This window comes from Pelodiscus sinensis, chromosome 8 (genome assembly GCF_052426305.1).
Source record: "Pelodiscus sinensis isolate ZL-2025 chromosome 8, ASM5242630v1, whole genome shotgun sequence".
Taxonomy (NCBI): Eukaryota; Metazoa; Chordata; order Testudines; family Trionychidae; genus Pelodiscus; species Pelodiscus sinensis.
Window position 1 is genome coordinate 4,890,931 of NC_143059.1, and position 23,017 is coordinate 4,913,947.

At 50.0% G+C, this 23,017-nt stretch overlaps 1 protein-coding gene across 1 annotated transcript in view; it reads right to left on the reverse strand.

Moving 5' to 3' along the window:
• The window catches only part of VSTM4 (V-set and transmembrane domain containing 4), a 44,697-nt gene that overhangs the window by 16,002 nt on the left and 5,678 nt on the right, over window positions 1-23,017 (reverse strand). Inside the window, exons 2-7 of the mRNA XM_075934658.2 lie at window positions 22,440-22,838; window positions 15,085-15,153; window positions 13,156-13,263; window positions 11,362-11,395; window positions 3,158-3,264; window positions 2,015-2,076 (exon numbers count right to left, since the gene is read on the reverse strand). Of these exons, the coding sequence (XP_075790773.2) occupies window positions 2,015-2,076; window positions 3,158-3,264; window positions 11,362-11,395; window positions 13,156-13,263; window positions 15,085-15,153; window positions 22,440-22,838 (779 nt within the window). The remainder of the gene's footprint in view (window positions 1-2,014; window positions 2,077-3,157; window positions 3,265-11,361; window positions 11,396-13,155; window positions 13,264-15,084; window positions 15,154-22,439; window positions 22,839-23,017) is intronic.

Genomic DNA, 23,017 nt, shown 5'->3' on the forward strand with positions numbered 1-23,017 from the left:
CGGGGCGTGGCCCCTCTTCGAGCTGACTTCACAGAGGTTCCTCTGGGGGGTTTCCCCGAGGCGGGTTTGGAGGTGGTGGGGGCAGAAAGGGGCAGTTTTTGCTGGAATTTCTCCAGGCTCTCAAAAGGGGATAGTGCAAGCTACAGACCACGTCTGGGGTAATGTGAACATCTTCCCTCTTTAGTGAAGAGGGCTTACAAGGCAAACACCTGGGGGAAGCTGTGAGTTGGGGTCTGGCAGCTTGGGGAGCATCTGGTTGAGAGGTCCATGCACAGTAGAGACCCAAGCCTTCCCCTTTGTGTACGGTGAACCCTCAGAGATCTGTGCAAATGCAGAGTGAAGCAATAGGTTGAGGGATGGAATATTTTGCGTGTGTGGAATATTTTGCAATTAGGGGTTTGGAACGGGTCCCATATGAAGAGAGAGTCAAAAGACTTGGCATTTCATCTTAGGAAAGAGGAGATTAAGGGGGGATAGGATAGAGGTCTATAAAAACATGACGAGGGCGGAGACAGTGAATAAGGAAAAGTTATTTACTTATTCCCACAATATAAGAACTAAGGGTCACCAAATGAAATTAATAGGCAGCTGGTTTAAAACAAACCAAAGGAAGTTTTTCTTCACTTAGCACACAGTCAACCTGTGGAACTCCTTGCCAGAGGATGTGGTGAAGACTAGGACAATAACAGGGTTCAAGAAAAGAACTAGACCTAATATCCATGAATTTATTAGCTAGGATGGGTAAGGAATGGTGTCTTTAGCCTCTCCTTTGTCAGAGGCTGGGAATGGATGACAGGAGAGGGGTCACTTGATGATGACTTGTTCTGTTCACTCCCTTCGAGGCACCTAGCATTGGCCACTGTCAGCAGACAGGCTACCTGGCTAGATGGGCCGTTGGTCTGACTCAGTCTGGCCGTTCTTACATTCTTGATCATCTGAGCCTGCAGACTAACCATGGGTACGTCTAAACTACATGGCTCCGTCGACGGAGCCATGTAGATTTGTTTGTTCGGCAGAGGGAAATGAAGCCGCGATTTAAATAATCGCGGCTTCATTTAAATTTAAATGGCTGCCGCGCTGAGCCGACAAACAGCCGATCAGCTGTTTGTCGGCTCAGCGCGCTAGTCTGGACGCTCCCCTGCCGACATGAAAGCCCTTTATCGACCTCCCCGGTAAACCTCATCCTACGAGGCATAACGGGGAGGTCGATAAAGGGCTTTCAGGTCGGCGCGGGAGCGTCCAGACTAGCGCGCTGAGCCGACAAACAGCTGATCGGCCGTTTGTCGGCTCAGCGCGGCAGCCATTTAAATGTAAATGAAGCCGTGATTATTTAAATCGCGGCTTCATTTCCCTTTGCCGAGCAGCCTAATCTACATGGCTCCATTGATGGAGCCATGTAGCTTAGACACACCCCATGAGACCAGGATCCCGTTGTGGTAGGTGCTGTACAAACACAGAACCAAAAAAAACCTACCTGTTTTCTGTCCCCGAGAGCTGACAATAAGGTCTGACACAACTGATGACGACCGACAGACTGATGGGGGCATGCAAGGGAACAGAGATTGCCTGGCAGTCTCTGGTGGTGGGTGAATGAGTCTTTAAAACAAACCAAACTGCCTTAGAAGTGTCTTTTTCTCTTACACTAGCGTTGCTGTGCTTACCTGTGTTTTTCCTGGTTTGCTAATTCTCAAAGCATCCTCACAAATCTCACACTCTCCGGTATTTGTCTCAAAGCCCCTGAAACTCCAACCGCAGCTTTCATTTTACAAAAAACTACATTCCTAGCCCTCACGATGGCAGAGACAAACTCGAAAAGAAGACCCCTGTGTACGCTGGCAGCTCAGACACCACAAGACCAAGGGGAAATTCTGTAAGGTTATGACTTAAACATGAACTCCTGCTCTTTAAGCTGAGCTCACAACTTTCTGGACTCTAAGTGTTAGTAATGCTGCCAAAATTATATCGAGAAAAAGGAACGCAGGGGGAAATAAAGTTATATAAAAAGGCTACTCACCAGGGTAATTTTTCGTTGCGGTTTCAATAGCTTAGGTTTCTGAACAGTATTGGCAATTGGAGCTATAAAAATAAATATCAAGAGCTTACTTCACATAATGCAATTTGGGATAATACTGTTAGCATGTGCATCAGCCGTTATAAACCTGGTTAGCAACAGCAGCAAAAAGCCCACACGTAAGTCATGTTGTGTTATTAAAATCTGAACACCAGTTTCAAAGCCCGGCTCTTGTTTGTGTGTCGAGACGTGCTCGTGCATCTCCGCGTGCTACGATTCACACGTGCGTGCAAACGGCACCTCTTGCACGGCGTGGGCGAGGGAGCTCGGCAAGCCCCACACGGGGGCCTGCAGCCTGGCCCTGGAGGGAACGGTGAACCCCCTTTGAAAATCAGGCCCTGGGGACTAGACTACCACCAGCTCAGTCCCTACAACCCAGACAGGATTGTCTAAGGCATTCCGCACACCGGATGCATTTTCTCTGGAAAATCTGCCCTACTACAGGGCACAATGGGAGCTGACGGGTGGGAGGTGGCCAGTTGAAAACTGGCCCCTATCTGGGTGTTGAGTGCTGGACAGTCAGGGGAGATGACAGCCTTCATGTGCCCTTGGGCAAGGTAGGGAGGGGCTCCACGCTCTTGGAAGGGGCGGAGTCTATGGGGAAGGGGCGGGGCCTATGGGGAAGGGGCGGGGCCTCAGGGGCAGCCAGCATTCTATGCAGTCCAGAGTGCGCCATGCTGCCTCCTATCCCAGCGCTCCGGTGGCAATGAAAAGGTTCCAGGGCTCTATCCGGGACCTGGAGCTATCGCTGTCTCTTACCTTCCCGCCCCCCCCATCGATGGGCCTGCTGGCCCTAGACGAACAAGGTCTAAACAAACAGCAGGGCCTGGCCCGAGTCGAGCTAACATAACAAATCCCCCATCTCCGCCGCCTCGCCAGCGGGGATCACAAAGCCCGGAGCTGTCGGAAGGCAGGGCCCGTTTGTCACGGGGGGAAGCAGAGGAACGGAGAAGTGAATTAATGTGCCCTCGCTCAAGCGGTGAGTGGCAGAGTCTAAGATAGAACCCAAGAGTCCTGGCTCCCGAGGCCTCTCCCTCCCTATGCAATCACCCCCGTTGCTGGACACACGGCTCTGTCGGCTGCTACCTTTGGCCGGCACCGCCGGGGGCTGCTCAACCTTCTCTTTCTTTTTCTTTCCTTTTTTGGGCTGCAGCGGGGACAGACTCGTCACGCTGGTGACCGTCTCGCCAGAGCTGGAAAGCGAAAAGAACGGTGGTTAGGGCAAGAATGAAACCTGCGCGTTCCCACCCGGCGTCTTCACGCCAACCGCGGTGACATGGGCCGTCACGTGCCCTTGGGCAAGGTAGGGAGGGGGCTCCATGCTCTTGGAAGGGGCGGGGCCTCAGGGGAAGGGGCGGGGCCTGTGGAAAATGGCTGGATCCTGACCCCACAGCACTTTGAAAATCTATACAAATGGGAATTTCTACCCCATTCCACCAGGCCCTGCTCTTTTTTCTAGCGCCCAGGCTATCTGGTCAATAGGCTTGTATCTTCGTCCGCTCTGGCTAACCCAGGAAGTGCCAGGTGTCCACATGGCCAGATTTAGACAATTATGTCTTGTTCGTGATGCTTACAGACCCCCCCCCCCCAACGACCATATCGGCATGTTACAACCTGCCCACAACCCCCGTCCCACAGGTCGGAAAGTGCTGTTTCCCTCATGGGGACCCCAGGCCCACAGCGGCTTCGGGGCCTCAATGAGAGTTAGGAATGTGGAGGATCTGGGATTTGAAGGGGCGGGGCCTATGAGACGTGCCCAAGGCATGACGGAAAGTGTGTGGCAACACGATCCCACATCTCTATTAAGACCAGAACATGGCCATCCCGCGGAACAGAATCGGGTTCACTGGTTGGACGGACGCCATGCTTGGACTATTCAGCCCAAACTATAGGCTCACTTCAGAAAGCGGCTTTATAAAAGTGAAGAGTTGATGGTTTCGGTGATTCTGAACGTTAATTTCAGCCACGCAAAGTAAGTGGGAAGGGGGGGAGAAGTAATTTCAAAGTTCCTTTGTGCAGCTGAAAAAACTTTAAAAAACGACTAATACTCCGCAGCCCCTTAGAACCGTGTTTCCCAACCAGGGTTCCGCCCATCGTCAGGGGTTCCGTGAGAAATCGTGGAATAAATAAATAAACATTTTGAAATACCGCAAACAATTCCAAATATCCCTCGAAATAGCGTGGGAATTTTTGTCCAGCAATTGGCAATACTGGAGTCGTCTTCATACGCTACCGACTGCCTCTTCGTTTTGTTTTGATCTTTTCGTATCTAAGGTTATATTTAGTTGTATTGTGCCTGCCCTTCTGCTCCCCAGAATTCTCCGCATTTCTAGTCTTTTCTAGTGCACGTTACAGTCGTTCGCTATTTTGTAGATTTGTAGTCTTTGCACAGTTTCGTAATTAACGTTTTTACCAAAACTGTGGTTGTTTTCGTGTATCTAAAATCTCACCTACGTAACAGTATTTTCATATGACCGTCGAAAACAAAAAAACTTAAAAAATGTGGAAGTATATGAAAAGAAGGTGTGTTAATGAAGGAGAGGTCAATGAAAATGAATCAAAATTATCAGAGCCAAGTACGAGTGAAACAGGAAGAGAAGTGACTGATATTAAAAAAATTCTTACAATGTAAGCTGGCATATATAAATATATAAATATAATTGCTCTTTACAAATACATTTTCTTGACAATAATTTAGCAGTAATTGAATTGCGCTCCCCGCTGTCAACTTTTTCAGGCCAAGCAAACGTTTTCATAGGTAGGGGTTCCTCGGGATATGAACAATTATTTTAGGGGTTCCTCCCTGGGAAAAAGGTTGGGAATCACTGCTTTAGAAGATAACAATGTAGATGGTGACAAAAAAAGTGCATCTGTGACTCTAAACAGCACCTGAAAATAAGGAGTCCTTTAAAGGGGCACTTTAAAGACTCACAAATTTATTAGGGCATAAGCTTTCGTGGGCTTTTTTGATCATCTTGCAAGTGCCCCAGGACTCCTTATGGTTTTTGCTGAAACATACGAACATGCCGACCTCTCTACACACCACCGGCAATTTGACTCATCTGAAGAAGTGGGTTTTGCCCACAAAAGCTCATGACTCTATGTATATATATATTTTGTTAGTCTCTAAGGGTATGTCTACACTACCCCGCTAGTTCGAACTAGCGGGGTAATGTATGCATACCGCACTTGCTAATGAAGCCCGGGATTTGAATTTCCCGGGCTTCATTAGCATAAGCGGGGAGCCGCCATTTTTAAATCCCCGCTGCTTCGAACCCCGTGTAGCGCGGCTACACGGGGCTCGAACTAGGTAGTTCGGACTAGGGTCCTATTCCGAACTACCGGTACTCCTCGTGAAACGAGGTGTACCGGTAGTTCGGAATAGGCACCCTAGTCCGAACTACCTAGTTCGAGCCCCGTGTAGCCGCGCTACACGGGGTTCGAAGCAGCGGGGATTTAAAAATGGCGGCTCCCCGCTTATGCTAATGAAGCCCGGGAAATTCAAATCCCGGGCTTCATTAGCAAGTGCGGTATGCATACATTACCCTCCTAGTTCGAACTAGGAGGGTAGTGTAGACATACCCTAAGGTGCTACAAGACTCCTCAATTTTTTAAGTTACAGACGAACCTGGCTCCCCCTCTGAGACCACCAGCAATCGGTCACCACATAAAAACTGCAAAGGGAAACAGACCAAAAAAAACCCAATGGGAAATGCAACCGACCAGCCGCATGCCAAAAAGAAAAGACCAAGCCGTGATGAAAAAGAGGACCGGATTGTTTTAAAATGATTTTGCACTGGAAGGGTTGCATTAACGCAGTAGACGCGTGGTTTAAAATGATTATCCTCTGGAGCTTGTGCCATCCAGCACAGCAATGCGAGAGGGCTTCATGTCAGGCCAGCACGTTTGTTCTTCTTCCTGCCTGGCCACGTGAAAGAGAAGCCCCCGAGAAACTTAGCCATGGCATGTCCTTTTATTACAGGGTTGTGCAGGGTTAACTGGCCCCAGCAGATACAACGGGTGCACTTGCTGTTTCAGAATCCAGTTCCTCCCACAGAACGGGGAGATTCGTAAAGGCTCCTTGGCTCAGAAACACTGGGGCTTTGTCTTGCTTCTCTTGTCCAAAGTTAAAAGGAAAGAGTCTTTTCTTATATATACTGGAATCCTCCCTCCCCCTCACCTCCTGGTTTGCACTCTGTGTCACGTGATACTCTCCACGCAGGAGCTAATGGGCTTTTCGAGCGCAAGGCAACGCAGGGAATCGGGGGGGGGGGGGGGGGGGGGAACGGGGTGTGGAAATAGGCAGGGAAGTAGTTTTAAGGTTAGAGCACCGGGATAGAGGGTTATTTGCGGGTCCTGTCGTCTGGATTTCAGACTCCTGAAAGAGCTGGGAACGTGCCCTGTTTTACAGTTCTGTCGGGAAGCACTGCTTCTCCTGGGTTTGCTTTGGTCAAAAGCTCTCCCCTCCGCCAGGCTGTGGCAGGATAACTAGAGAAAGGCTCAAGCCAGGAAAGTTGCATGTGGATTTGAAGCAGAAGGAGCACGAAGAGTCCTTAAAGATCTGTGCGGGCATAAGCTTGCACGGGCAAACCCTCACTTCGTCAGACACCTCTTATGCCCAAATCAATCTGTCTGTCTTTAAGGTGCTTCGTTGTTTTTACGGTGTCCTTGTGTAACCTGGGACAAGTTTGAGTTCGGCTCTTCAAAAGACAGCCAGGCTCCTAAATTCCATTACAACGAAATGGAAATTGGGAGCCCGTTTGGCTTTTCTGAGGATCTGAGCCTCTGTGCCATACCGGGCAATTGTGTGGATCCACACCTGAAAGACTGTGAGGTCAGGTGCTCGGATAGTCCCTTTGGTAGCCCTGTCTATGCAATCTGGACCTGGATTCTGGTTCAGATGCGATCTGTCCCACAGGCTGAGCGGAGAGGCAATGCAACAGTCAGGGTTTGCAGGAGTCTCGTGTAAACCGGTTCGGAGGGCATTCGATGGATGCTCACACCCCTAGATTCTCACACTTTCCTAGCAAGTTGTTTTCAATCAGCCTCTCTCGTGGTTGGACTGGATAGTTTTTGTGGGACTCAGGATCACGTTCCAGGAGAGAAATGATCTTAATTATAGCGTGGAAAATAAAAGTTACTCACACGTTGAACATTAACTGAAGCCCGCGACTTGCAGCTTTGAACCCTGTCTCCTCCTGCAGTTTTTGGTTGCTGTGATTCCTTTCCCCCCTGTTCAGTTGCATATATTTGCTGTTTGATTTTTCTCAATATTCTCTCTGCCTACACCAGACATGGGCGGGACAGCGGACTCCATGGGTGTGTCTAGACTACAGGGTTTTGTCGACAAAAGTGGCCTTTTGTCGACCAAACTATACCTGTGTCTACACTACCGCCGAGTTCTGTGGACATAACGTCGACAGAACTCGGCAGTTTTGTCGACGTATGTAAACCTCATTCTACGAGGAATAACGCCTTTTGTTGACAGAGTTCTGTCGCCAGAAGGCGTTATTGCATCTACACTGTCCTGTGCGTCTACACTCTCATGTCGACAAAGCGGCTTGCTTTGTCGACAGAACTGGCTGTAGTCTAGACGCTCTTTGTCGACAGAAGCTTGGTCGACAGTATCTGTCGACAGAAGCCTGTCGTCTAGACGTACCCCATGATTTACCGAGGTGGTGTATGTGGATTTGAAGCAGAAGCTACACTTCCCCAGATTTTAAAAGTGCTTAGGGGCTTCATTCCCAGTGGAATTCCTGTGCACAAGGGTCAGATGTTAGGAGCCTAAGAGGCAACAGTCCCTAAGTCACGTAGGTGCCAAATCTCTCTAAGTCACTTACGCCCTTTGCATTTCTCCTTCTCCTTAATTTATGACCCTGCCTGGCTGCAAAACGAAGGATCACTCCCTACAGAACGCTGCCACTGTGACGTCTCTCTGAGAAGGCCTTGGGGGGGGGGGGGGGGGGGGATTTTCAGAAATTGAGGAGCACAAATCAGTACTTATTTTTGCCTTGGCACTGGTGGGCTTTTTCAAGTGGGTTAATTTTATCCTTTCTTTTTATCCTCGCTGATCTATTTAAATCCCCCCTCCCCCCCCACACCCCTTCCTGCTTCCTCTGAGCGGCTAGTTTCAAAACAGAAACAAGCAGCCATGGTCAGTGAAGGGAAAGATGAACAACAAGATCCATGCTGCCGATGCCCTGGCTGGGCGGGTCCCAGAAGACGGGTCATTCACATCAAAGCCTTGCGCTGCATTGAACTATCAATTGCTTTATTGTGAATTCACTTAGGCTGCTAGGCATGAATGCCCGAATTATCCCACTAGCAGGGACTGAACACTATGCTGGCAAGATGCAGGACGTGCTATATTTAGTCCAGGACCAGAGCCAAAAAGTGCTTCCAGAGCAAGGAACACGTGATGAAGTTAAGGTCCAATATCTTTCAGACTGTACCGAGGCTGCAAACAAACGCTTCACGTCGCAGGAAAGCTGCAAGCCTCTGCTTTCTTTGCATTGAAGCATCCGTGTCTGGGCTTGGCCGGTCGTCAGAAATGCCGTTATGTTTTTCTCCACTTTAGTTCCAGTGTTAGTTAGATGGCAGGAAACTCGAGCACGGGGACTCAGTGCTTAATACGAGCCAGGGAAGTGGTGGATTCTCTCCTGTCTTCGGGGTCCTTACATGACGATGGGATAGCCTTCTCGAAGCTCTGCTCTAGCTTAGCCACGAGCTGTTGAGCTGTACGCGCGAATCACTGCATCAAAATTGCTGGCCTGTGCTAAGCCGGAGCGCAGACCAGATCAGACTGGCCGAATGGCTCCATTCTCGAAAGACAGTAGCATTTTCAAACGAGCTTTAAGGCCAGATATTAAAGGTGCTTAGGTGCTTCATTCCCAGTGGAATGAATGGGTGCTAGGGTCAGATTTTAGAGATATTTGGCACCTAAGTGGCTTAGGAGCGGTTGGCTCTTAGTCACTTAAGTCCTTTGCTTTTCTTCTTCTCCTATGACCCCGCAAAGCTGTAAACCCGAGTGTTACTCCCTACAGAGCGCCACCACCATAACGCCCGTCTGAGAGGGCCTCAGGGTAGGATTCTTTGAAATTTAGGAGCACAAATCAATAGCCCAGGCCCTCTTGAAAATCCTGGCTCTAGGAGCCGGAGCAGTTTCTTTGCACAACCTCCCAGCTCCCCCTTTTTGAAATTCTGTTGACTGTTGTTAAACCAAAGGGGGAAAAATTTTTTGGACCGGGGGCCACTGACCCGCAGAAGAATTAGTCGGGGGCCACACACAAGTGAGAAGCGGGAGGACTGGGGGGGAGGGGAGACCATGAGCCCTCAGGTCTTAGATTCCCCACCCCTGTGTTAAACCCTTGAGGACTCTTCCATGCAAACATCATCCAGTTTGGAGGCCATTCAGACGGTCCCAGTTTTCGCTCCAGTGGCTGCATTGCTCTCTCTCTGCTTGCAAAGTTGGCGGTTCAAATCCCAGCAAGAACCGATGAAGGCTCTACCCACAGCAACATGCCTTTCATGCCTTCTCTCTGGTGTCCAGCAGGAGTGCACAGCTCGCCAGCATCTGCGTGGAATGGTGCCTAGCCAAGAAGTCCCTCTTCTGGAGAAGTTCGGTGCCTCTGTGCGGTGGGGACTGAGCGCTTTCTGAAGGAAGAGGCAAGCCCTGGCAGTGTTGTCCTCTAGCCGACCGGAAAGGATGTCACAGCTAGCTGGTTGCGTGATACCATCTGGCCATCCAGGCTGGGATGAGGTTATATTGCCCTCTGGTTGGCAGACCCATCTCTGGAAAATTTGTTTTGGGGCTTCAGGCCCTAGGGCGTGTACTTGTGGCTGGCAAAAACAGGAGTATCAGGATGCCGTCTCGGTGGTATCTGCTAGGGACGTCCTCCTGCAATCCAGACTGGAGTTTCCTTCTTCGGCTCTCTCACAGCCACGCTGACCTTACCCAATTTCAGCCGGGGGCGTGTCCCTTCCCCTCCACCCAACCCTTACCGTAGTCAGTATATGTCCCAAAGGAGGCGGCGACCTGGTCCGTTACCATTAACCAATCAAAAGACATTTCAGGGAGTTCATCCGAAAACATCCCCTCCCGCTTCTAAAACCCGCCTTCCCATTGTCCTATCGTCCCATGAGCTTTCCAGGTTACTTGCAGAGTTCCTGTAGCCTGAACACGTCCCGTTTCTACCTCTCTGGCTGTCTCTACGGTTCGCTGAATTTCTAGCCGTGCCACTGTGCTACCAATACAGGCCTCTGGCATAGAATCCTAGAATCAAAGAACTGGAAGGGACCTCGAGGGGTCATTGAGTCCAGTTGCGTGCCTTCATGCCCGGACTAAGCACGGTCTAGAACATCCCTGACAGGTGTCTATCTAACTTGCTCTTAAATATCTCCAGGGATGGAGATTCCACACCCTCAATAGGCAACTTATTCCAGTGTTTAACCACCCTGACAGGCACGAAGTTTTTCCTAATGTCCAACCTCAACCTCCCTTGCTGCAGTTTAAGCCCATTGCTTCTTGTCCTGTCCTCAGAGGCCAAGATGAACAGTTTCCCCCTTCCTCCTTGGAACACCCTTTTAGATATTTGAAAACCGCTATCCTGTCCCCTCTCGGTCTTCTCTTTTCGAACTAAACAAGCCCGATTCCTTTACTCTTCCCTCATCGCTCATGTTCTCTAGACCTTTAACCATTTTTGTTGCTCTTCTCTGGACCTTCTCCAATTTTTCCACTTCTATCTTGAAACATGGTGCCCAGAACTGGACACAATCCTCCAGGTGAGGCCTAACCAGCGCGGAGTAGAGCGGAAGGATGACTTCTCGTGTTTTGGTCACGACACTCCCGTTAATGCGTGTATGGCTTTGGTTGCTGGGCTACGTTTCTCCTTTCAGTGAAGTTTTCTTTGCACAATGGGAAGTCAAAGGTGGAAGGGAACTTAAGTTTGTGCCCATTAGCCAAGCATTCTGAACAGATGATTTTTGAGGTGCATGAAATCCGGAGCTGGATTTCCATCCAATAAATGTCCGAGGAGAGAAGTAGCCACAACATCATCATCTTCTTCACCATTATCTATTATTTATAGCGCACAACAGAACGCTGGGAGTTTTATACACATCCCATGGAAAAGGTGCTAGGTATGACTTTCAAAAGTGCCAAAGCGGTTTAGGAGCCCCACGGATTTTCACCCAACCCCACTGGAATTTTACACCGCTACTTTGGAGCCCTCAGTGAAAATAAAACACGCTTGGTACAGCAAATTATTGAAAAAAGAAGTGCATTTTCATACCTGTTCTGGGGACTTTTCACCAGATAATGCTTCACTGTTAAAGGGGGGGAAAAGAGCAACAATAAATAAATGCAGCTTCACAGATCCAGGAATTTTGCACTACAAAGAGACACAGCTGATAGGTCCTAGCATAGCCTCTCCTGGAACTGAACAGATGTCTGCTTTTACCCCCCGAAAGCTGCTAGCGATAGCTGGTTGGACGGAAAAGCTTTTGTTTCCCTCGTGGGGCTTCAGGTTTGCATTCTGTCCGCAAAGCTCTTGGTAAAAATATGTCTCTGTGCAAAAGCCTGAAACGAAACCTAAACCGTCCGCCCAGGGGAGCCGCTGGGGTTCCTAGCACGGAGCTCCGGCATGGCACCTGCCAGACGAGAGCAGAGGATGGTGTGAGAGCGGGGGAATAGGCTGTCCATGAAGGGACACTCAGACTAGCTTTGGCTCTGACGCGTAAGGCTTTATCTCCCTCACAGAACCGGTTTTTTCTAAGCATGAATTATTCTAACTCCGGGCGCTCCTGTGATCGGATTCCTCCACCCGGCCTGAGGTGGTGGCGCACCCCCACATCCCAGAAGGAACAGAGGAGAGGTCCCTCGGGGAGTCCCCTTGCCTCGTGCTAGTTGGCAAGGTTTGCCCTGTCTGGCTTGCCTTGTCTGCTCCATTGCGGGGAAGTTGGGGGCACAGCTCTGTTCTCCTCCCCCCACCCTGAGCCATGGTGTTCCAGACTCCCTGTCCAGAGTCCCTGAACGTCTGTATACGACTGGAGCTCAACGTAAGAACGGTGTGGGCGGGAGTGGGGCTGCCCCACGGTTAACAGGTTAAACCTAGCGTTTCATCAATGAACATGGCAAAAGTTAATGAACATGCCCAGGGAGATAGAGACTGCGCACTGCTACCGAGCGGGTGGTGAGGCTACACCCTGAGGCAGAGAAATGGGCCTGCTCTCTCTGAGGGAGTACAGCTCTGTCTACATCAGTGGTTCCCAAACTTTTCGGCATCACGCCCCCTTTTCGATTTTTGAGAAACCCTCGTGCTCTCCCCCGCAGCAGCAAAACTTGTTGAGCAAAAAAGAAAAGGAACAGACCGAGGCCAAAATAGCAACAAAACTTAGGAGGGGAGGGGTTTGACGAGGAGAAGGGGCTGGGGCACCTTGCTCCCCCCCTGGAATTTCTTCATTCCCCCCCCCAGGGTGGCCGGCCCCCTAGTTTGGGAACCCATGGTCTACATGATTTACAAACTTAGGACCCGTCTTTTTTTCCTCCCTGGACACACCCTCTGCACCCCTCTTCAAACAAAGGTGTGTGTGTTGTTGTTGTTTTTAAACCTAGACATTAACTAGAGCTGATCAAATTTTTGTAGTTATGCGGGAGAGAGGGAGAATTTAAGTAAAAATATTTTCAAAATCTCTGATTCAACAAAAATTCAGGTTTTTTTTTTTTAAATCAAAACAAAAAATTGGGTAATCAAACTTTGGGTTTGTTCTGAAAACCAAATAGCAATGCAAAACCAAAATGAAAACGGATTTTTCTTTCCTTTCAATGGTTTTTTTTATATCACAATTATTCCCTGACAGATGTCCGTAGAAATCGTTCACAATTTTGGAAGAAAATCAATTGGGATTCCCCACCCCCCAACCCCCACCACCACCACCTTTGAAGCTGGCAGATTTTATTTGTAATCCGAGGGAAGCAGATTTCTTTTTCCACTTTCCATATTCGTCTGCTGCCTTCTCGTGGTTTCACTTTTTCTCCTCCACAACCAATCCCTTCCCCACCCCGGGCTGCACTTCCTGTCACTCACCTCTGGATCGTTTCTTGTTCAGCAGCGACTGGCAGAGGATGACCAGTGTGAAAAGGAGGACGCTGATGATACCGACGGAACACACCAACACGGCATAGACGTATAGATCTGAAAGGCAAACCGAGAGTTCCTCAGCCCGGCTCCCATGAACATAGGGAAAAGGACCCCTTCTGAACAAGACAGAAATAGACCAGCCCAGTCCCAAAGAATTGAGAGTAACATTTTGCGACGTTTTTAAGTCACATAGGCACCTAATTTGGAAGTCTATGAGAGTTAGGCACCTACCTGCCTTTGACAATCTTACCCCCAACCTTTAAAGTGAGCAAGACAAATCGGATGGGAAGCTTAAAAGCCTAAATCTGCTCACACTGATGTCTGTAAGTATTTGACTATCACAGATTTTGGCCAGCATGGAGCCCTTTTGAAAACTGCCTTCTAAAATAGGGCCTCATGTTTCTTCTCCTTCCTGCCTTTACTATACAATGGACTCAGCTCGCTTCATTGAAGGGAGCTTTACTAATTGCCTTGAAACCCCCCACCCTGTGAGGCAGGCCAGTTTTACTCCGTTATGCAGAGGGGAAACTGAGTCACGGAGTGGTCAAATGGATTGTGGCAGACAGCACTAAACAGGAGTTATCTTAGGGCCAGAGAGGTTATCTTTGCTTAGGGAGATGGGTTGCCATGCTCCAGACCAGGCATCATTTGCTTGCCTTGTTACTACAAGGTACTGCAGAGAGTCTCAGAAGTGCTCGACTCATCAGCCAGCCTCCACTGAAGTCACTGGAAGATGAGGTGGCATGGTATGCCGGAAGAGGCTGTCATGTATAGGAGTTGCTAAGGAGTCTGATTTACCTGGAGAGTGAGGAAAGGGTTAAGTAATTCTGGAGATGCACCTGAGGGAGGGGGCTTCGGGCATACAGCCAATGAAATGCAGATAGGAATTTCAAACCGAGAGAGAGTTTTTTTCTCTCTCTTCCTTTGTTTTGAAATCAGAACAGTTTTTTTTTTCCAGGAAACGGACTCCCTGAAGTATGTAAATTGGAAAAAGTTTAGATAGCCCGTCAGGTTTTATTGTTTTCCTTGTTTGGAAGTTTGGAAATCATGTCTGAGCTGGTTAATTGTTTTTCTCTTTTGTAACTAAGGATTACAGCCCAGGACTTTCCCGGAGTCTATTTCACTCCATGGCTTTTAACACCCAGTCATTTACTATGCTTGCAACAGTAGTTTTGTTTTGATAATAAAAGTGTTTTCTTTTTGTGTTGTTTAATTGGTTGATTTTTGTTTCCTTAAACCTACATACCTATTTACTCAGGAGGAGAAGAGCCTCGCTGTTCTCTACGGATTACCTGTTTGTTTTCCCAACTCCAAGCAAAATGGAGGTTGGGGCTGGAGAGGGGACCGTTTTGCCTCAGGGAGTGGGGTTCAAGTGACCTCTTCCCTGGAAAAAGGCTTATTTTATATTTTTTACTTACACTTGATGGTGGCAGCAAACCAATTGCCTTTCTTTTTGGGTCTCAGGGAAACTGAGACCAGACACGTTTGTCTCTGGGAGTTACACAGACAGGTTCTTACAGAGTTAATTCTGCTAGCCAGCCCCCATATCTACACTCCAAGTGCCAGGTTGGGGAACTGAGCTATGAGAGAGGCACTCAGCACCAAGCTGGACTGAGTCCTGTGTTTGCACGGCTCTCTCACCTAAAGGCCAGATACAGGGCAGTTTCTTATTGGTCCCTGCATTTCTTTTTGAGAACTCGGCGAAGTGGCAGCCTTTACTACGCTCTCGGGAAGCAGCTGGAAATTGTGTCTCACTTAACACAACGGGGTTCTGACCCCGACTGGGGAACTCAGTTGCTACCACAATACAACCACGGCTGGTGTCTGAATAAGAAACTACATGGAAACAAGGGAGAACGTAAAATGCATCTTTACCTTCAAAAAACTTCCACGCCTCGTGGGTTTTCCCAAAGGTGGGCTCTTCCGTGGCTTTTGATGAAAACACTGCAAGGGACAAATAAACACGATATAATTAAAACGGTGCCCAAAGGGTGAAAGTCTTTCACTGAAGCCAACGGGAGTTCTCCCATTGACTTCAACGGAGCCAGGATTTCACCTGGACTGCTCTGCAGGAGGTTCATGCCTGATGCTGAAACTCCTGGATGATAAAATGGCAGCATGTCGCTTGGCAAGACTCGATCCTGCCTAGCACCGAGTCTCTGCAACGCGTTAGATGGATCAGGTGCTGTGCCAGAGTGGACTGTTATGGAGGCGGGGGCGGGGAAAGAAACCCTGAGCAGATGACTCCCGGTACTCTGTCCTCTCAGAGGCTGCTGGGAGTGGGCGGGGCCTGAGGACTATATAAACCAGCTCATTCCAGAGGGGAGGAGAAGACTGGCAAGATGGAGGGGCAAAGTGTACCAGAAAGGGACGAGAAGACGAGAAAACACCTTATGAGATTGGGCCCAGGCGAGGGCCTACTTGTCTAAGAAACTGAGGACTCAACTGAAAGGCAAGAGAAAATAGGGGGAAACAGGAGGGATGATTTGGGTGCAAATGATGATACATTAAATACTGACAGGCCCCTTTGATAGTTACTTCTACCGTCTCTCCGCCGCCGTTTTTCTTCTCCCTTCCTCCCTCCCCCTTTTTTCCTTGGTGATCAAGCCACGCTGGCCCACCTGGCAACCGCACGGGTGTGTGACCCGATAAAAATGGGGGTGAGGGGCGAGAGACAAAGCCCCGAATATTGGGAGTGTCCCCTATAAAATCGGGACGTCTGGTCAGGCGTGGGAGGTGAGTTTCAAGGTTGGAATACTTCAAATTCTACTTAATCAAGTTGAGCCATGGCTCGGTGGGGTGGGGGAGAGTCTGGCGGGGGTGGGCAGGAAGCCCTGTCGCTGAGGCTGTCTATAAATATATAGACAAGTTCTGTTTTGGGGGGCTGCATGCTCCCAAACCTGGCCCCCCAAGAGAATGGCTTTTTTGAGGGGCAAAAAAGGTTCCGCAGAGTAGGTGAAAAAGAAGAGAAACCCCAATCTCCTTTCCCAGCGACATGCATATTAACAAAAATCTCTAACGGGCTCCAGGGCTAAAACGCCGGGGGGGGGGGAGAGGGAATAGCCTTCCAGAGGAGACGTGCATCGACACGTTCCTGAGAAAACTGACTTGGATGTGACCAAGTTAGGAGCCTTTACAAAACGCTGAGAGGCATGGGGCTGTCCCCACTGTCCCCCTCAACAGCCAGGACCCTTCCCAGAATATGGGGGCGTGAACGGGACATGCCTGCAGTTCCTGCAAAAGCGCCGCACCAGGGTCACTCTCACCTCAACACTACCCCCATGGCCGGAGGCGAGGCGGCCTGCCTCGGTTTCCCTCTCTCACAAGGCTCCTTGCTACCACGCTGCAGTCCATAATAGGGATGTTAGATATCGTTTAATTGAATAATCATGGCACCGCGCCAAACCGTAGCGGTTCCATGAGGATTTGATAGTCCCCGGGGGTGGGGCCCAGCGGGCAGCGCGCTCCCGGCCCCCTGCCACCTCACGCTGCTGCCTCTGATACAAAAACAGCTGTGTGGGGGGCAAGCGGGAGCTGGTTGGGGAGGGGAGCCGGTTTAAAAACCAGCTCCCCTCGTGGATCGGCTACCGCCTGCCACCCCTGTCCACGGGGCGGGGGAAAGCTCCCGGCTGACAGAGGCTGCGCCGGCATCCCACGGAGACACACACCTCGCTGTGGGCGCTCTGCTAATCAGCTGGGATCTCTCCCGAGCAGCCGCCCAGGTGGCCACGTCCAGGACACACCGGCGGCAACTCCGGTGAGCAGAGCGCAGCGACAGGCCTGCCGGCAGGGCGTGAATTACGGCGCGTCCCCGGCAGGCTCCACGGAGCCCTTCTGTCTCCACGGCTGGCCCCGCTCCCCAGCACAGCGTTTAACGAACGCACACTCAGGAGGAGAAGCTCTTTGTTCTGCGTAAAAAAAAACCCCCAAGGGAGGCGGTTTGGCCGAGCCGGCGGGGCGGCCTCTCTCGGGCCTGCAGCTCAGAGCCGGTTGCCTGGCGATGCCCCCCAGCCCGCATGGAATTCAGCGCGCGGCCTCTGCCAGCGCTCCCAGTCCTTTCCCAGGCTCCTGCCCGGCTCCCTTCCCCCCTCCGGAGCCTCTGCCCGCCCGGCCTGATTCAAGGGCCTGTGGGGTGCGGCAGCCGAGACGCCCGGGCTCTTTATTTTCAGCCCCACGTCCCCCAGCTCCGTAGGCAACCTCGGGCCGGGCCTTGAGAAGCGGAGAAGGAAGCGGGCAGGGCTTGGAGCCGCTCTCTGGGTCTCGTCCCTCTGTGGCTGGCTTGGAGGGAGGGGAGGCAGAGCCGGGGAGCAGCCTGAGAGAGCCAGAGCTGACGCTTTGGGGGCAATTAGCAGAGCAGGGTGGTTGGGTCGAGGGAGGGCCAGTGGGTACTGTGTGGATTTGACACAGCCGGTCGTGGGGCCCTCCAAGAGAGAGGAATGCAAAACTGGGAGCCGGGGGCCTTGAGGTCTTCAGTGCTTGGGGCTAGGAGCAGCTGATGCCAGGGGTGTGGACAGCACAGGAGCACACCTCAGGCCTGCCCAAAGCCCTGATGTCCTGCCCAGCTCCAGCGCCCCACAGGTCCTGTTTCCCCATCCCTACAGTCCCAGTGACTAGACACAGCCCTATACCCAGCCCTGGAGCTACAAGTTCTTCACACCCACTTCCCAGCTGCCCATGGGTGGGAAACTGAGGCAGCTGCCCCACTTTTCTGCCCCACCCCCTTCCCCACAGCGGCTGGCTCTTTCGTGGCGGCGGGGAGTACCAGGAAGGGAGAAGGAGAGGCGGCAAGGCACCACCATGGCTGGCTGAGGGATTCGACCACAGGAGGATTCCTGTCTGGTACCGGGTTGGACGCCTGACAGCGCCGCAGGGCTGTGAGCCTGTGACACATGCAGGAAAGTTGTCCTGCACACCGCTGAGTCACGACAGAGACAGTGACTGGCCACCGTCACTTGACACAGAGTCAGTGCTACAAAGGCAAACATCCAGATCTGGAAGATCACTGCATTTGAGAGACGCTCACCACGTTTGGGAGGGGACTCCCCCTAAAAGCCCAGCTCCCCGGGAAATCTCAGCTTTCTTTGTTTGCTGTGAGAATTTCCAGCCCTGATGGCAGCAGAGAAAAGCTGGAAAATGTGATTCAAACACCAGCAGGCACCATAAAAAAAGAACCTAAACCGTATTGTTTTTTAAACCGTGATTGCTTTAAAAGCTCATGATTTCTGGGGCCTGAGTCAGGATTTGCCTCGAATTCCTCTTACAGCTCTTGAATTTTAAGAATCTACCTGCTCTGCAGTGGAGAAAGTGTCCTTTTTTAAATGCATGAACTTCATAGTTCCCAGTAAAATTCCCCCGTCAGGAAAGGTGGGCTTTCAAGGCCATGAGTTCCGGTCATTTTGTAATGCCCACCACAAGGCATTCACATGGCAATTTGAACTCTGGGACCTATGACCCTCCATTGCTTAACTAGAGCAATGACTCCAGTCTGTAAGTGTTGTATGACTTTTCCCCTCTGTCCTTGTCACGAAACGGGGCATATGTTTCTATAGATCTGTTTTTTCCTGTCTGTGAAAATTCAGACTTTTCACAAGTCACCATGTGATGATTTTGCTGCCTTCCTTTGGCTTCATACCCACTCACCACAAGCTTTTTATTTTAAGACGCTGGTAGGACCCAATCTCGCTGAGACCCGTGGGAGTCCATCCGGGGCTTCGAGGGGTGTTAAAGGAGGCCCTAGGATAGGTTGTACGGGAAATCCAGTTGCAGCTGGAAGATGCTGATGTGACACACTCTGCTTTGCAGACACTGACCACGTGGAGAAACAAAGACACACACTCTTGGCCAGGACTCAAAACTCAACACAAACTTTCTCTGAGGTCTGGGGAAGTGTGAGACCTGTCTCTTCCCTCCCCCTCTGACTACATGCTACCGTTCCTATTTGCATCCTCAGAGCTTCCTTCCCTATTTTAACCAGGAACAGAAGCAGAAATACCAAAACTTGGGCACTGTCTAGAGGGAAATTGAGATCTATCATTGCATTGCTCCAACAACTGGTGGAATTACGATCTGGGGTCATTAGCGAAGGAGCTAGAAGCAAAGTGCAGCTCCAGATTTGGATCGGTGTGTTCCCCAAAATAAGTGAAGATCTGAGATTTTAGATCAGGCCACATTATTTCTAGACTGGCTGCATGCGTGGAGTATGGAAAAGCTCCTACAAAATCTTGTGGAAATCTCCTGGCCAAATTTTGCTGGCTGGAGAAAATCAGATGGTTTAGATTATGACAAAAATAAAACCACATTCATACACTTTGGCACTGAGCCGAACTGGACTTCAACTCTAGAACTTTGGGAGAACTTCCCCAGCTACTAATAACTTCAGCGAGGCACATTACTTTAATCTCCTGAGTTTAATCAAGACAGGTTTAAACATTAGCGGGCAAAATGCAGCCGCTCTTTACTCCTGATCATATATGTTTCATATTCTGTCTTTTATCTGCGAGCCAGCAACGTGAAAACGGGTGACGTTTATGAGCTATCGATAGACATCATCTATCTGTTGCACTGTTTGTCTCCCTCTGGGCATTAGTACAGAGGAAGCTTAATTAGAAGGCGGTAGCTAGCACCTTGGGAAACATGCTGTAAGTTTCTCTGGCGCAAGATATTACCGAAATGATACCTCTGGGCCGGATGCTGATTTCAATGCAGTTGTAAATCAGGAGGTACTCCGCTGAAGCCAGTGGACGGGTATCAATCTAAAACTGGTATAAGTCGGAGGTGAATCAAGTTCATTTTCCCCTCAGAAACACGCACTCGTTAATTAGGAGTAAGTTTTCCTAAATATGTAGCACTGATTCTTAGTTTAAAAACACGCCCTCACCTCCACCGCCTCTACACACACACACACACACACACAGCAAATCAAGCACCAGCAGGGCTGTAGAAAATTCCACGAGGGGAACTCCAGAGTTTTCTCATACTTCCTTTTACCGTACAGCTGTCGCTATGAGGGGACCGTCTATTAAACGTGGAGGGTTTCCCAGCCAGCACTGACACTGAAAGTTGAGTGTTGCTGCCTTCTGATGTGAAATCTATGAAATCCAGATCCAGAAATGCTTTTCCGAAGGCTGGTTGTGTTTGCCCTGACTCCTAGAATCACAGAATACTAGAACTGGAAGGGACCTTGAGAGGTCATCAAGTTCAGTCTCCTGCCCTCATGGCAGGGCCAAGCGTGGTCTAGATCATCCCTGATAGATGTCTCTGCCTAACCTGCTCTTGACTATCTCCAGAGATGGAGATTCCTAGAAACATCCCTAGAAAGTTTATTCCAGTGCTTAACCACTCTGAAAGTTAGGAACTTTTTCCTAATGTGCAACCTAAACCTCCCTTGCTGCAGTTTAAGCCCATTGCTTCTTGTCCTATCCTCAGAGGCCACGGAGAACAATTTCTCCCCTCTTCCCTATGACCCCCTTTTAGATACCGGAAAACTGCTATCATGTCCCTTCTCCATCTTCTCTTTCCCAACGAAACAAGCCCAATTCCTTCAGCCTTACCTCACAGCTCATGTTCTCTAGACCTTTCATCATTGTTGTTCTTCTTCTCTGGACCTTCTCCAATTTCTCCACATCTGTCTTGAAATGTGGGGCCCAGAACTGGACACAATACTCTAACTGAGGCCTAATCAGCTCAGAGTAGAGCGGAAGAATGACTTCTCATGCCTTGATCACAACACTCCTGTTAATGCAGCCCAGAATCACGTTTGCTTGTCGTCCGCTATGACCCCTGGATCCCTATCTGCAGGACTCCTTCCTAGGCAGTTGCTTCCCATCCTGCATCCCTAACCACTGCCCTGAGCCCCCCAAAAACCCAACCCCCTGCCCTGACTCCTGCATCCCTACCCCGCCAGCTCCCTTCCCTGCGGGACCCAAACAATGCTGGAAAAGGCTTCTACTCCTAACACAATAACACTGGAAGGAGATGTCCTGGCATTCCGAGAAGGGGGAAGCTGGTAACCCGGAGATCTGGAGTTGGAAGGCCCAGCTGAGGTCACGTGAACGCTGGGCTTCCCGTACAACCTTTCTAGGCGATTCTGGAACATTCCGAGCTGTGCTTTTCCCCCTTTCACTTTCAGGCCAAGACTGGAGCAAAGCATCCAGAAACTGCATTCAAGAGAGACGGTGCCTGAGCTATTTCTAACTGGGACTAGAACCAAAAGCAGTTGCATGAAGATCTGTGCACTGCAGGACTCTCCTAAAGGCAGAATGGAGAACTGGGGCTGTTCCCAGCACAGTCACGGACTCCTGGTCTGACCTTTAGAAACTCACTTCCTCTTTCTGTGCCTCAGTTTCCCCATGTTTAAAATGGGGGACGCTATTGTTTAGCCCCCCTTGCAAATTCTCTGAGACCTAAGCGTGAATGAGCGCACAGTAATGCTAACGATCAGTGTTCTGGCTGAACAGCTAACGTAACGGTCTAGAAATCTACTTTGGTGAAGTCCTACACAGGTTCAAAACCTGCCTGCTATGTGCTTGTTTTAATTGCTTTTTTGATTGTGAGGTGTAATTATTATTTATGATGCTAAATAGCATATGATTTATTTCTAAATGATTTTCGGGAAAGACACTCCTAACTTCAAGCAGCTTCTGTATTAATTTGACAGGGGGAGCAAACCGATAATTAAGAACATCAGAACGGTCAGACGGGGTCAGACCAAAGGCCCATCTACCCCAGTTAGGCTTGCCAGATGCTTTCACCAAAAATACTGAGCATGACAAAAATACAACAACAAAAAAACCCCACAACAACCCCAGAGTCCAAACTTGGTTGAGCCCAAAAAAAAAAAGGGTGCTGCTCCTTTAAGAATCCCCGTGCGCCTCGATTCTCCCCGCCCACACCAGACACGGCAGGGGAAGATTGTCCCTGTTGGCCTTCCGTCCGAGAGAAACAGAAAATACCGGATATTTTACATGTCTGGTATTTTCTGGTTTTTTTTTTTACCGGACAGGGGCCAGAAAAAATGGACTCTCCAGGTGAAAACCGGACACTTGGCAAACCTAAGCCCAGTTTCCTGTCTTCGCACAGTGGCCAAAGCCAGGTGTCCCAGAGGGAATGAAAAGAGCAGGGAACCATCCAGTGATCCCACCCCGTCATCCATTCCAATTCCCGTCCAATTAATAATAACGAGCAAGAAAAAGGGTTAGGAGCAGGCTCCGTAACTTCAGTGGCTTCCTCACCTTTCACTTCAGTAGCTGCTGTGCCATTTGACCATGCAGTCCACTTATTCCTATGCCTGCCAATTTCCTGGACTTTGCATATATAATGGCCTTGATCCGTTGGCCGGAGATGCAGAATTAGGAACTTGTACATTGTTCCATGTCTCTCTTCGAAAAGGCGAAGTCTTTGCTTGTGGAAGTGGTGGCTGTAGTTGCCATAGTACTGGACTACCCCAAATTTAGTCCTCTTGATCATCAGATACTCCTGCGTGGGGGAGAGGGAGAACACCCATCGGACCGCCAGCAAGTTGTCGGTCCGTCTCTTTTGGGACACGTGACAATACAGGGTGGCGTTGTCTCCCTCGGCGTAGTGCACGGTCGGGCCTGGCGAAACTGTCACATTCAGCGCCTCGCAAACATCTGCAAAAGAGAGAACGGCTCATGAGACTCTTCCACCCAAGCACCTCTGTCAACAAACAGCTGCGTCGGCAGGCATCGCCGAGGCGGATACGTGCAGTTGAATTTGTAAAGACTTTCTAGTGAGCTTTTAAACCCTGAGATTTAAGAAGGCTCTGATAAACAGAAGCTAGGGCCACCAT